The 15,195-nt window shown below is 22.4% G+C and overlaps 5 protein-coding genes across 5 annotated transcripts; 2 read left to right on the forward strand and 3 right to left on the reverse strand.

Annotated features, from left to right (window-relative positions):
• Positions 1 to 309: 309 nt before the first annotated feature.
• Positions 310 to 1,236, reverse strand: ENU1_014180 (WD domain, G-beta repeat-containing protein; the record flags this gene model as incomplete). Its single annotated transcript, XM_008856776.1, has 1 exon — positions 310 to 1,236. The coding sequence occupies one exon, from the start codon at positions 1,234 to 1,236 to the stop codon at positions 310 to 312; it is 927 nt and encodes a 308-aa protein (XP_008854998.1).
• Positions 1,237 to 1,351: 115 nt separating this feature from the next.
• ENU1_014190 (HEAT repeat domain containing protein) lies at positions 1,352 to 3,775 on the forward strand (the record flags this gene model as incomplete). Its single annotated transcript, XM_008856777.1, has 1 exon — positions 1,352 to 3,775. One exon carries the CDS (start codon positions 1,352 to 1,354, stop codon positions 3,773 to 3,775), a length of 2,424 nt encoding a protein of 807 aa, XP_008854999.1.
• Positions 3,776 to 4,461: 686 nt separating this feature from the next.
• ENU1_014200 (cullin family protein) lies at positions 4,462 to 6,489 on the reverse strand (the record flags this gene model as incomplete). The annotated part of the gene is made up of 1 exon (XM_008856778.1): positions 4,462 to 6,489. The coding sequence occupies one exon, from the start codon at positions 6,487 to 6,489 to the stop codon at positions 4,462 to 4,464; it is 2,028 nt and encodes a 675-aa protein (XP_008855000.1).
• A 311-nt stretch (positions 6,490 to 6,800) lies between these two features.
• On the forward strand, positions 6,801 to 7,988 carry ENU1_014210 (endonuclease/exonuclease/phosphatase domain containing protein; the record flags this gene model as incomplete). Its single annotated transcript, XM_008856779.1, has 2 exons — positions 6,801 to 7,157; positions 7,206 to 7,988. The coding sequence occupies 2 exons, from the start codon at positions 6,801 to 6,803 to the stop codon at positions 7,986 to 7,988; spliced, it is 1,140 nt and encodes a 379-aa protein (XP_008855001.1).
• A 55-nt stretch (positions 7,989 to 8,043) lies between these two features.
• ENU1_014220 (Beige/BEACH domain containing protein) lies at positions 8,044 to 15,003 on the reverse strand (the record flags this gene model as incomplete). Its single annotated transcript, XM_008856780.1, has 1 exon — positions 8,044 to 15,003. One exon carries the CDS (start codon positions 15,001 to 15,003, stop codon positions 8,044 to 8,046), a length of 6,960 nt encoding a protein of 2,319 aa, XP_008855002.1.
• Positions 15,004 to 15,195: the final 192 nt, after the last annotated feature.

Raw genomic sequence — 15,195 nt, forward strand, 5'->3', positions numbered from 1 at the left:
AACTTCTAAAGGATATTCATTCTTTTGTTTGTTTTTGTATCTTGTTCTTTATTTACACCGTTTACTTAAAGTAACTTTATATTTTATTCTTTTTTAATATCAAATTTTGTTTGTAACAATTAACAAACATAACAAATTACTTATTATTTTTTACTTTTAAAATAAGAGAATGAAATTGTTTTAACAAAAGTCTATTCTTCCTCAATTTCTATTGTTCCTACATAAATTAGTTGTAATCAAATAAGACAATTGTCTTTCGTCTTTTTAACATTTTGGTTTTTAATTGAAAATAATTATTAACTAACCATTTTAATTATCATTTCTCCTCCATAAAACAACTTTTTTGTCATAAAAACTACATGCAAGAATATCATTTCCAAGGGCATCAGCTCCATATACCATACTGTCGTGTGGCTCATATTTTTGAAATGTTTTTTCAAAAAGCCCATTTGAAGTTTGACAAAATTCAACAACACCTCCACAAGCACCAGCAACAATAATTCTATTTCCTTGGTCGCTCATTCTCCATCCTGCCCCACCATCAATATGACCTTCCCATAAAGGCTTTTTCCAATTTCTAATATCAAATTCTTTTACAGAACCATCATAACTTCCAGCTAAGAAGTTTGTTTGATTTCTCCAAATTAAATCAGTAACCCCTGCATCAAATCGAATTTTAAATATCATATCATCATCTATCCAGGCTTTACAATATGTATCATCACTTCCTGAAAGTAATGTTTTTCCATCAATATTCATTGCAACAGTCCATACTTCAGCGTCATGACACTTTACTTCTTTAACTGGTTTCCATCTACCATTTCTAAATAATCTCCAATACGATATATAACCATCATTTCTTGATGCAACTAATGTCTCACCACCAACAGAAGTTGACAATACTTCACATTCTTCTGGTATTATTGCACAATTTACTTCTTTTAATTCATCATTTGGAGTAAAAAATAATACTTTTGCATTTGCTGTACATGCAGTAATAAACTTTGTATCACCAACAACTACTGTTCCTAAATTATGTATTGCAGGAGTTCTGTTGTTGGTTAATAATTCTAATTGATTTGTTTCTCTATTTACTTTATAAGAGCAAATTGAGCCAGTTTTTCTTTCATTATATAAATGATAATAACTAATTATAACATGGTCTTCTTTATAAGTATAAATTCCATCAGGTTCAGTTTCAGTGTTTAAAACGATAGTAGGAGAATATTTATCCATTACTTAACTAGACAGTTCAAGTAATATAAAAAAAAGAAGAGGAAAAACAAAGAAACAAAAGAAAAAAAAAATAGGGTTTAAAAAAATTAAAAAGTAAAAGAATTTGCTTTTTCTCATGGACGTTTCTCAACAACATTTGGCTCTTGTTATTCAATTTCTTGAACAAACAGTTTCTTTACAAAACCAAACACAAAACACACAATTAATGAGTGTTTATAATGAAATAATTCAATATAATGATTATATTCCTTGTTTATTACAAATAATTGCAACACCTCAATACAAACCTTTACAACAAATTGCATGTATTTTTTTAAGACAATCAATTTCACACACTAATATGGATGTATCAACAATTACTGGAAGTATTTTACCTTTATTAGTTGAACGTTCAGTTAGACCAACAGCTGCAAATTTATTGTGTAGTTGTTATACTAAAGCTAATGTACAGTATAAATATCAATTACTTCAAAAACTTATTTCAGTATTAAATGAATGTAATGATGTTCCATCTATTCAAGGGTCTTTAGCTACATTATATATGATTTTAGAAGATGATATTGGGATTGGTACAAGAAAAGAATTAGAACAAATACTTCCTTTAATTTATCAAGCTATTATGAATAAACTAAATCATCCAAATGATGAAATCCGTGAAAGTGCTATGGAAGCACTTGCTGTTTCTGTTTTTAATTTATATGATTCAGATACATTTATTCCAACAGTAATTCAAAGGTATAATGATTCTTCAGCAAAAGTAAGACTTATTTTATGTCAAATTATTACTTCAATTACAAATGCTTTTCCTGATGTATTAAAGAAATTTATTAGTCAAGTTATTCATGTTCTTGTTGCATTAACAAATGACCCAAATGAAAGTGTGAGGATTCATGCATGTGGGGTATGGGGAGAATTATGTAGTGTTTATTGTAATGAAATTAAACAAGTTCTTCCTTCATTACTTCAATTATTACTTCCACATACTGTATTAACAGATAGGGAAATAGGTGATATTGGAAATGAAGCTGATGATTGTTTAGATGGTGATGGAGCAATGACTGAGAGAAAGCAAATTGGAGTTTCATTAGATCAGATGTCTATTTGTTATGGAAATGAACTAATTGGATTATTATTACCATTTTTATCTGAACAATTAAAATCAACAGAATGGAAATATAAAGAAGCAGCAATTTTTGTATTTGGATGTATTATTTGTAAAGGATGGAATCCAAATAATCAACAATTTAATCAACAAGTTAAAACAGTATTTATACAAATATTAGATAAAATGGATAATAGTCCATTAATTCAATATGTTATTATGTGGGTTATTCAAAGAGTTGGATCAAATATTGGATTTATATTAACTTTAGATGAAATAAATAAAGTCTATGAAGGAGTTATTCATTTAATAAAAGAAGGAGTACCAAGAGTAAAATATCAATCATTATCAGTATTAAGTGTATTTCTTGATTTAGAATTACCATTTATTCAACAACAACATGCAACAATATTAAATTTAATGTTAGAACATATTGAACCACCAGTATTTGTAGGAGGAAGAGTTATTGATTTAATATCACAATTAGTAGATGTAGCTCCAGAACTTTTTGAATTAAATTCAGTATTATTAAAAAGAGTAATTTCTCAATATATTCAATATGCTAGTGCTTTTCCTAATTCACCACAATTAATGGAAAGTGTTGTTTATAACCTTTCATATATTTTACCAAGATTTGGAGATGTTGGTATTCCAGTTACTGTTTCAATGAAAGATTTTGCTATTAATTTACTGAATGCAAGTGAAGGAGATCTTGAAATGCAATCAAGTTGTTTACTTTTATTATCTTCTTGTTTAGCAGTAAACCCAACATTATCTGAAAAAATATTACAAATGGTAGCACCATCATTACCAAAATATCTTCATTATTTAAAAGACTGTATGACAATAGCGTCATACGGATTACTTGGGGATTTAATAACATATTCTACAAATGAAATTAAACCAATAATGGGAAATGTAATGAATAGTTTATTATTTGTTTTAGAAAATGGACATCCATCTATTTTATCAAATGTATTATGGTCTTTAGGTATTATTATACAAAGATATACAAATGATATGCAAAGTTATTTTAATTCTATTTATCAACGTTTATTATATCTTCTTCAGAATAATTTATCTGATTTTAAATTAAATACAAAAAGAAATATGTTAATTTGTTTTGCTAGAATTGGTGAAGAACTTCCTGATTTAGTTGCACCAATAATTGGAAATATTTGTTCTCAATTACTTAGTAGTGTGAATGGGCTAAGTGATAATGAAGCATTATGTACAGTTATATTAGGAGTTGGAAGACTAATTTGTTATAATCCTAAAGTTTGTGAATCTAGTTTAAATGTAATTCTTCAAATCTTTCAACATTCATTTGTTAAATATGAAGCATTATATGAAATGTGTGATGCTGTTATTATGACTTTAAAACAAACATTTAATACCCCTCAATATTCTGTTATATGGCAAAATTATTCACAATGAATTGATTCTTTTGATTGAAATTTTTTTTTAATTTAATAAAATTCTTAAATAAATTAATACAAAACTCTTAAAAAAAAGAATTTCTCTTATGAGAAGAACAAATCAAAAAGCAACTCGTGGAAATCTTTTACTAAAGATGGCTAATGAAGTTTGTTTAATAAAGAATTAATTAGACATTACTTATTCTAACATTCATCTTAATAGTTACAATTAAATAATGAGAAATTAACAACTCATCCAATTGAAATTATCCCTTGTAAGTCTATAAAAAAAGAACAACTACAAATGTGTTTTGAGCTTGTCAAAGAAAATATGTTTTCTTTAGACTCAGTATCTTCTTTAGGATGGAATGACCATGATAAAATGGAAGAAATGAAACAAGGAAATGGATTTTATATTCTTTTTAAAGAAGGATTTGTTTGTATTAGGTTTGAGTTATTTGGGAATGGAATTCAGTGTTATTTATGGGAAATTCAAATAAAGAAAGAATATAGAAGACAAGGGATTGGAAAAGAAATGATGAATGTTATTGAAATAATATCAAAGAAAGCTCATTGCAGTGAAATTAGTTTATTAGTTTTAAAAAGTAATATTGAAGGTAAAGCATTTTATGATAAATTAAATTTTGAAGTAAAAAAACAAGATTCAAAAGACCAAGACTATTGGATTATGAGAAAAAAATTAAATTAAGCTAAATAAACAATCATTGAGCTATTATTTTCATTTCTTTTTAAATACTCTTTTTGAATTAAATACTCAATTGATTTTTTAATCATTAATATTGTTGGGGTAAATGAATTTGAAACTTCAATAACAACTTCATTTATTAAATTTGATATAAGTTTTTGTCTTTCTCTTTTCATTATTTTAATAATTGAACATTGTAGCTGAATTGATCGTTTTTGTTCTACATCTTCATTAATGTCAAGTAATTTCATTTGAGGTGTAGTTTTAATAAGTTTAGTAATATTAGTAACAGTATGTTGTGGTTGATAATTATTATTTATTTTATAAGTATCTTCTGTTTTAATAAGTATTCCATGAGCAACAAGATTATCACATACTTGTAATAAAAAAGTTCTATTTTCAATTGACTTTGATAATTCTTCAATACAACATTCATATTTTGAATGAAAATGATATAATATACAATATTGAATAGTTGTACAATATAATAAAGTTTTATTATTAAAACTAAATGATACTACACATAATGAATGTTCTGGTTGAATACTAATTCTTCTACTTGGAAATTTTTCTAAATAAAATTGTTTAAATGGTTGGAAAATAGTATCTAATGAAGGAGGTAAATGAACAATAGAATTGATTTCATGTTGAGGTAATCCAAATACAATAACATCAAATTTTATTTTCTGTTCAACACTTAACTTATTCTTTTCTTTAAATTGTTTAACTAATTCTAATGAAGTGATATAGTCTTGGATAAGACTTGATATTCTTGAAATGGTAGAATTTCCAAAATATTGTTTAAGATAATTAACAAAAACATTTATTGTATCAATACTTTTTATTTTTCCTGAAACAATTTTTCCATAGAGAGTTTTCCAGAATAAACTTTCAAAAATATCTCTAGAAGGAAGAAGAATAAGTGATTTCATAAATTGAATAATTTTTGTTTCATTAAAATTATCTATAATTTGAAAAGCATATTTAGTCATTATAACATGAATAGTATCACCATTTTTAAGAAGACAATCAGAAGAAGCAATACCTTCTTTTAATCCACTTATAATAGACTCTCCATAAATACTATCAGATTGAATCTCATCAAATATCATTATTGTTTCACATACTTTTTCTGCATTAAATTCTTTAAAGCAATCAAATAATTTTTTAATATATTGTTTACTTCCACTATTACAAAGAGACTTAAAACTATTAATAATATCTTCTTTCAATGAAACTAGATGTAATAGTTGAAGACTCTGCTTTATTCCATGAATGTCAGAATGTTCAAAATATTTCTTTAATCCACAAATGACTTCTTCAATAAATACAAATTTGTTATTCATTTCTTTTCTTAATGTAACTTCATCTTCCTTTAATAGTGTTTGTAATACTTTATTTTCTTTTTTCATTAACTCATTAATTTTCTTAATATATTCACCACTTTGTCTTGCTTCATTAAAATCATTGTTAAAATCATTTCTTATATATTCATTTAACTTCTCTCTAACTTTTTCTCCAAATTGCCAACTTATTACTTCTTTTAAAAAATAAATTAATTCTCCAATAGCAGATGGATAACTTTTGTCTTTTTCTTTAATCTCTTTTAATTGCTTTTTTAACCATTCAATAATATCTGTTTTCTCTAGTTCTTTAATAACACTCTCTCCCCAACATTTCTTTAATTCTTTTTCAAATGAAATACCAACTCTTAATCTTCTTTGATCTGATAATATACAAAACATTCCTTTAATATTATCTTGTGCTTGTTCAAATTGTTTTTTAACATCTTTAATCCATGCAATTAATTCATGAATATGTTCTCCTTTTAAATAAAAAGGTTCAATGAGTTTTTTAACTGTTTTACTAACATCTGAAATAATAAGATTAATTAATCTTGCCTTTTCTTCTGGATTTGATATAATATATTCACTAAATTGAAAATTTATTTCTACAACTTCTTGTAATTTCATTTTTCTTTCAAACGCTAATGAAACACCTTTTTGTGCTATTTCTTCAATGTTCATTTTCTTTTTAATGAATTATAATTTCTAAGTTAAAGATTGTTTTTTATTAACAAAATAACCCTTTTGAAGTATAATTTATTTCTTTATAATTTTGTTTTATATTACATTACAAAAAAAAATTACCAAAAAAAAATAGAATATTCATAATGTTGGTTGATGTGTTATATTTTCAGAAGTTAGCAGAACAAATCAATTCATCTTCTGTCAACTCCTTTAAAAAATGCAAATTTCTTTTTGATTAATAAAATCATAAAAAATTAAACAGAAAAAAGAAACTTTAAAAAAAAAAGGTGAAGAGATAATTAAAACAAATGACAACAAAATTGGATTTTAACATGTTTTTAACACCAAAAGTTTATATATCATTAGCTGTTATAGTTTCAGTGATTATAATATTGTTTATTGCAATATTTGTATTTCAGTGTTATCATAGAAATTGTTTTATAACATTAAAAGAAATACTCATTGAAAGTGATTATTCAATGCAACAAATTAATGTTTTATCTTATAATCTTTGTATGAGAGCACCTTTAATTTCAAATGAAGGAGATGATTTTAAGAATGTTAGATTAGATTTATTTATTAAAAATGTATTAGAACATTTTGACATTATTTTTTTACAAGACGTTATTGGGGCATATTCAGCTAGAAGAGCACATTTAATAGAAGTTTGTTTATATAAAATTTATTATTAAATAACACTCATTAGAAAATAGTGTGCATATGAAAAAGGATTAACACATTCATTAGTAAGTTTAACTCCAATATTACCTTGTTTTATTTGTGATGGAGGATTACTTATATTAAGTAGAATTCCTTTAAAAGATAGAGATCAATATATCTTTAAATCAAGGATATATCCCGAGTCAATTTTATCTCGAGGTATTTTATATTCAAAAATTCAACCAAATGAATCAACAACATTACATATATTTAATACTCAATTACAATCAATTTCTAATAATCCCCTTGTTAATCAAGTACGTCTGAATCAATTAGATGAATTAGTTAAATTTATTTTATCAAAAACTAGTAAAGATGAATATCCTATTCTAATTTGTGGAGATTTTAGTATTAATGCATTAGCTAAAGCAGAAACAATTATTGATGAAACATTTTGGGAAAGTGGTGAAACTGAAGAAAGTGAAATGAAAGATTCGATTAAATATATTGAAGAACAAACTGATGAGTATGTACAGTTAATAGACAAATTATCAGATATTGGGATTGTTAAAGATATTATTTATAATGGTCTTCATCGTCATCCAATTACTACAGGAGATACATATTTTGATAATAATAAAGAACTTCCATTAGAAACGGTATTAACAAAGAAAGAGGACCAGTTATCTAAACGATGTGAAGATTATATATTTCTTATTATAAGGTCAAAAGAACTAGAAATAGTAAATCCATATATTCATACATATGATGTAAATAATGATAATTTTAATTTTTTATCATCACATTATGGATTAAGTTGTGTTATTAATTGTTAAGCCATATTGAAATTGAAATATAATAATTAAATTTAAAGAAGTAATTCAATTTGTTTTAAAGAGTAATTGGTTGTTTTTGTATTAATCTAACAATATTACCAGATATTGTATAAATCCAAATAGAATGATTAGTTATAAATAATGAACATATTTTTTCATTTATTAATACTTCTTCATTTGAACTCCACTGAGATAAATTATATGAATTATGAAAAGTAATTAAATCATCAGAAATACAACAAATATTTGAACTATTAAATAAAGGAAGAATAAAATCACATGTTTCTTCAATTTCAGATAATAATTTACCTTTTAATGAATAACAAAGTAAATTAGTTGTTGTTACAATAAATAGTTTATTATCACAAAATGTTAAATCATTAATTTGATTGTCAACATTAAATTTTAAAACTATTTTCATTGAACTTAATCTAGTAAGCGTAATAATACCTTTTTTACATATAGTAGCAAGTAAATCATTATGAATATCATATTTACTTAATATTATTTCTCCTTCATGACTTGTAATAATTTTAATTTTACCTAAAGATAAAGGAGTTTTAGAATTAATTTTAGTAATAAACAAAGAAGAATCTTTTGATCCAGTAATTAAATAATCATATTTTTTATTTCTTATAATAGACAAATAACTTATTGTATTTAAATGTAATTTTAAACACAACACTTCTTTTCCATTATCAATTTGATATACATGAATATTATTATCTTCTTTTGATGCAATAAATAAATATTTACCATCTGAAGTAAAACAACATTTATTTCTTTCAATATGAATATAATTTGGTTTATTAATTTGTATATTTCCATTTATTTTAAGATGATTATTAGTATCTATACTTATTTTAAATATTCCTTTATCTCCAATTACCATTATATCATCATTGTTTATTTGAATACTTTCAATGATTTTACCAATATCTAATTTATCAATTATTTGATTTATTGTATTTGATTGAATAAACATTCTTGGTGGATGTGGTTTATTAAATAATTGAACTGGAACTTGTCCACCAAACATATGTCTTTGTAAAAATAATTCTAATTCATTTTTGTCCATTTGATTTGGATCATAATTATCTTCATATGCAGTTGGATAATATAAATTTTTAGCATTTAATGCTTCATTTCCAGTAGATTTATATCCAAAAATAAGATCAATCCATTGATGAAGATGTGAACTAACATATGGTGATTCTAATGCCAATCTATGTAATGAAATAAATTCTTCAGGAGTTTTTGCCCATTGAGGTAAAGAGACATCATCTACTTGTTGTTTTGTATCAGGTAAAATACCAAAATTAAAATGATTTTCATTTATTAAAAATTCTGGTAAATAATAAAATTCTGGAATTAATTCAATATTACATTGAGTACTTGACATACATGTTTTCCAAGAATGTTCAATTGAATAAAACATTCTTTCAGGTCTATCAAAATGACCATTATTCATTTTAATAAACATAGTTGTATAAGGTTCACATCTAATTAAAAAGAAAAAAACATAATCACAAGCAGAATAAAATGTAGTATAATAATAAGGTATTTGATCTTTTTGAATACCATTTTCACCAAATAATTGATTAAATTTTTCTTGATCAACTTTAAAACGTTCAGGATTAATACAAGGAATTGGTAATGAAAGATCTCTATAAATATTTTCATCATTTAAATTTAATGATGTAGATTTATAATCTTTTAAAATCCATGGAAATATTGGGTATTGAGTTAAATCATGATAAGATCTACTTGAATATCTATTTAATAACATTAAATATTCAAAATTACTTATTTCTCCATTTTGCCATTTTTTTAATGATTGTTGAATTAAATTATTTAAATTAAATTCATTTAATCCACTAATTTTTCTTAATAAAGCAAAGACTTTAATCATATTTTTTTTATTATTAAATATAATATACATTGATTTTCCATTCATAAAAAATATTTCTATTCCTTCATATTTCATTAAATATCTTCTTGGAAGTATTTCTTCAATATTATTAATATTATATTTTTTAATAATTGGTTTAGTCGTAGTATTATTGTTATTATTATTTTCATTAAATATTAATATATTATCAATTACTTTAATCATTCCATTTAATGTCCATGGTTTTTGAAAATCTTTTATTTTCATAAATGCTTTTTCAGTAATTAATTCACAATTCATTTCAAATATAATTTGTTGTGAATAATTAATTTCTTCTTTATCACAATATTGTTCAATAAATACATTATGTGAATTCATTTTTTTAATTATAAATGATTCATTATCCATTTCTATTTCTTTATCTTTTCTTTCACTAGAATAAACAAGTGCTTCTTTATGTAAATCAATCATTTCATTTCCTTTAAAATTTCCTTTCATTCCATCAATTTCAATTGATTCAATTTGCCAATATTTTGGTATTCCATTTATTTCATTCATCATTTTTCCATCAAATTTTTTATATTTTCTATCTAATAATTCTATTTCTTTATTTAATTTTTCTTTTAATTCTTCAATTCTTTTTTCTTCACAATTATTTCTAACTTCATTACCAATAAATCCACAAAGAAGATTTTCTTTATTTTCTTTTTTCTTTCCAACAATTAAATTAATTTCATCATTACAAATAGCATGATACTCTTCATCATCTAATAAAATATTTGATGCATACCCACTAAGAATTCTTCTTACTTTTGAAAATATAACTCCATTAATAATTTCTTCTAAATGATTACTTTTTCCATTTATTAATAAATCAATCATTTCTTCTCTTTCATTTTCAGAACCATTTTGATAATTTTTAATTTCTTTAATTAAATCATCATTAAATATTTTACTAATATTTAAAAATAATTGTACTAATCTTTCTCTAACATCTAATACTTTTGTTATCATAATTCTATCCATACAATATACTCCATACATAGCAAGTACTTCTTTTTTATTATCTTTTAATTGAATTATTTCATTAGTATTTTCAGTTACTTGAATTGCACGAATAATTCTCATTTTTCTTAAAGCTTTTTTAACGTAAGAATTATCTTTATATTTTTCAAAAAATGGAATAAGACTTTCAATAGTAAATACTCTAGGAGTGTCTGTTTGAAGAAGTTTTGTTAAAAATAAATTAGTACACATTACTAATGCTTTTAATCCCTTTTCACTTTTTTTTTCTTCTAATGCTTTACTTATATTAAATAATAAATCTGGTAATAATGCATATTCTCCTGAACATTCATCAACTTTAATAAATAATAAATAAAGTTTTGATATATTTTCATAATTTCTTAATGACTCATTTGTTAAACTTCTTTTTAATAATAATCCAATTGTTCTTAATCTTTTAAAATCACCTTTAATTCCATTAATTAATGATTCTACTATTTTAAAATTTATTTCTTTTCCATTACAAATTTGAATTAAATTTTTTGGTTGTGAAATCCAAAAAATTGTTAATTTATCAGCAACTTCATTTGTAGAATATTGAAAGATATTTAAATATATTTCTTGAATATTAATTAATTCTGTTATTTTAATTGGATAATTTTGAAATACTCTTAATTCTTCTAATGTAAAAATACCTTCAATTGAAATAGCCAATTGAATTGTTTGTGAAATATTTTGAAAATATGGAAATTTAGAATCAACAAATTCCAAAAATTTACCAATACATTCAAATATTAATGCTTTAATTGTATATTTAAATTTAAATAAAAGATTAAGTAATTCTTGACATAAATAAGAAATAAATATTTCAATCCATTTAGATGAATAATTTATTGATTTTAATAAAATTATAAATCCTTCAATAAAAATATTATCATTTTTAATAATATTTAAAGTACTAATAAATGGTTGTAATGTTTGTTTATTTGGTTGAATACAATCTCCCATAGATTTCCAAATAAAATTTCTTAATTCATTTATTTCATTTATTGATAATTTTCTTATCATTTTTGTATGAAGTTTTAAATTAGATGGAAATTCTGGTTGAAAATATAATATTAATAAATCTGATAAATATTGCATATATCTATTACTTCCTTTCATTAATTGAACTACTTTTTGTAATACATATTTTTGAAATGTAAAAGAAAATGGTGTCCATAATCTAAAATCAAATAAAATTGATTGAAATATTTCATACGTTTCAATATCTTTTTCAAAATATTCTGCTAATTTTTGAAATTGATCAAATATTGCAGGAATAACAAAAACTGGAGTAGAATGTGAAATAATAGATTCTAATAATAAAGCTCCTTTAATATTAATAAAATCTTCTTTCATTTCTTGTGAACCAATAACACATCTTGATATAAAAGATAATAATAAAAATACTGGATTATTTGCTCTTGCATTTAATTTAAATATATCTATAAATTGAGTACGTTCTAATGACCTAACAAAATAAAAAAATCTTGGAAGAAAATTAGATTGATGTAATGAATTTTGTAATGATTGACAAATACATAATTTAATATTATTACCACTAATAGTTTGTAATGTTTTAGAATTTTTATAAAATATTAAATATTTATTATTAGTAATAGTAGTAGTAATATCATTATTACTATTATTCTCTTTTACTATATTTAATGGTGAAATATAAAATATTCTTTTATTTGTTTGTAAATGTTCTAAAATATCAAATCCTTGTGTTTGAGTAAGTAATATATCAATTGGATTAAGACATATTGAATAAATACTAAAAAATGAAAATTCACCATAAAATGGGAATTTTGATTTAAATGAAGTTCCAATATAATTTTTATTACTATTTAAGTAATTATCTTTAAGTTTATATTCAATATTTTGTTCAAATAAAGGATTAATTGAATTATTATAAATAATTAAATGAATAATAGGAAGAGTATTTTTTAATTCAAAATTAATAAATATTAAATACCATACTTTTGGATGAAGAATATAATTAAATGAAATTTTTAATTCATTTAAAGTATTTTCATTAAATACTAATAATAATGAATTATTCTCAAGATATAATGTTAATGAATTTCCTTCACCAATAAAATTAAAAATACATTGTTTTGATTCAGATTCTAATGAATATGAAAAACAAAAAACAATTGTTGTTGATTTAAATTGTATTGTTAAAGGTTGAGAATATATTAATGGTGATCCAATAAAATGAATTGAATATGTAGGTTTTTGTAATTGACTTGATAATAATTTATATATTAATTTAATAATTGTATTTTTTCCTTTTCCTTCTTCCAATGCTTTAGTTAATTGTTTTCCAGCTTGAGGTGGTGAAGAATATAATAAAATAATTTCTAATAATTGTTGTAATTGTTCAGTAATAAGTGATTGATCATTTTGAGTAATTAAATTAATAATTTGACAACTACAATATTTAGAAACATAATACAAATTTAAATTAAATGAAATAAATAATTTTTCTATTGATAAAAAAAGGTCTAACGGACATATTTTTAAAGACATGAAATTAATAATAACTGGTAATAATTTTGGATAATGAATTATTGAAACATTATCAATTTTATACATTTCATTTATACTACTTGAACTAATTGATTGAATAAGTTCTTTAATAATAAGAATATAAAATTGTTTTAATTCTATTAATTTATTACTAAATTCATTAATAAAAGAATTAAATACTTTTTTATTGCTTTTATTTTTCCATGTAACTCTTAATAATTTAAAAATAAGTTGAATATATTCTTCATCAAAAGATAATGAAATTAATGATATTACTACATTATAAAAATCTTCTTTTACTTTTGGTATTTCCTCTCCATTAAACACATTATTTATAAGAATTATAAGAGCTTTTTTTGCTATTTCATTATTATTTTTACTTGCAATATTAACAAATGTCATATATTCAAATAATCCATTTTCTGTTGTTGAATGAAGATAAAATGTTGCTAATTGAAGAAAAGATTCTGTAATTTCTTTTAATTCTATTTGAGTTATTAATTTAAATACTTCTTCTCTTAATTTTATATTTGAAGAAATTAATGCTGAATGTAAAGGTTCATTAATTGAATTTAATATTAATTTTGAATACCATGGCATTTTAATAAATTGAATTAATAAAGGATTTAATAAATATTCCAATAGATTTATTGGTAATAATAATTTTTGTCTTCCTTGAAATAATAATAATGAATGACAAAATTCATTAAATACTTTATTACATTCATTAATTTGTTCACATTGAATAAATATTTTTAACATATGAATAAATAATGGTAATGACTCTAAATCTAATCTTATTGGTTCTATAAATTTTTCATATGAAACTATTTCTTTTAATATTGAATTTCTTTTTAATATAAAATTAAAAAATTCAATGTATTTATGTTGAACAATTCCTCTATATCTAAATAATTCATTTCTTCCAATCATTGTAAATAACATCATTGCTAATCCACATTGATATTCATAAAATATTACATCATCCATTTCTGCATATTCTTCTAACACTCCAAACTTATTTAATATTTCCTCAAAAAAATTACATGAATTATCATTTTGAATTACTTGAGATGTATAAATATTCATAACAATTCCATTAATTATTGTTGCTTCTTCTCGTTTATTTCTATTTAAAATAAACGTTAAGAATTTATTAAATATTTCTATATTTTCTTCATTATTTATTTTATATAATTTAGCCCCTTTTACTGCTCCACAAATCCAACTAATACTTAATTTATTCTTAATATTATTTATATTTTCTTTTCCATTAAATTTCATAAAATCATTAATGGATTTAATAACCATATTCATTACTAATTTCATTCCATTCTCATTTTCTCTATAATGACTTAAAATTTCAGAGTCTGATAATAATTTATTTACTACACTTAAATATTTATCTCCTTCATTTAAACATTTATTTATTATTATTTCTATTTCGTTTTGGTTTGTTAAGTTTGGATTCTTTCCATTTATTTCAATCTTTTCTATCATTGAAATTTCTTCTTCTGTAAACACTTTCTTCTCTTCACTCATTTCGTTTTTCTTTCTTTTTTTTTCTATTTTCAAGATTATTAGATAAAAATCTTTATAACTTTTCTTTAGTTTGTTTTTGTTTTTTTTTCAATACTTTCAATCAGTAAAAATCTATTAATTTTTCGGTTTTAATTTGCATTATTAAAGAAATTATTAAATTTTTGTAATATATAACGAAATAATTCATTATTT

This window comes from Entamoeba nuttalli (assembly GCF_000257125.1).
Source record: "Entamoeba nuttalli P19 unplaced genomic scaffold asmbl_2208, whole genome shotgun sequence".
Lineage (NCBI taxonomy): Eukaryota > Evosea > Mastigamoebida > Endamoebidae > Entamoeba > Entamoeba nuttalli.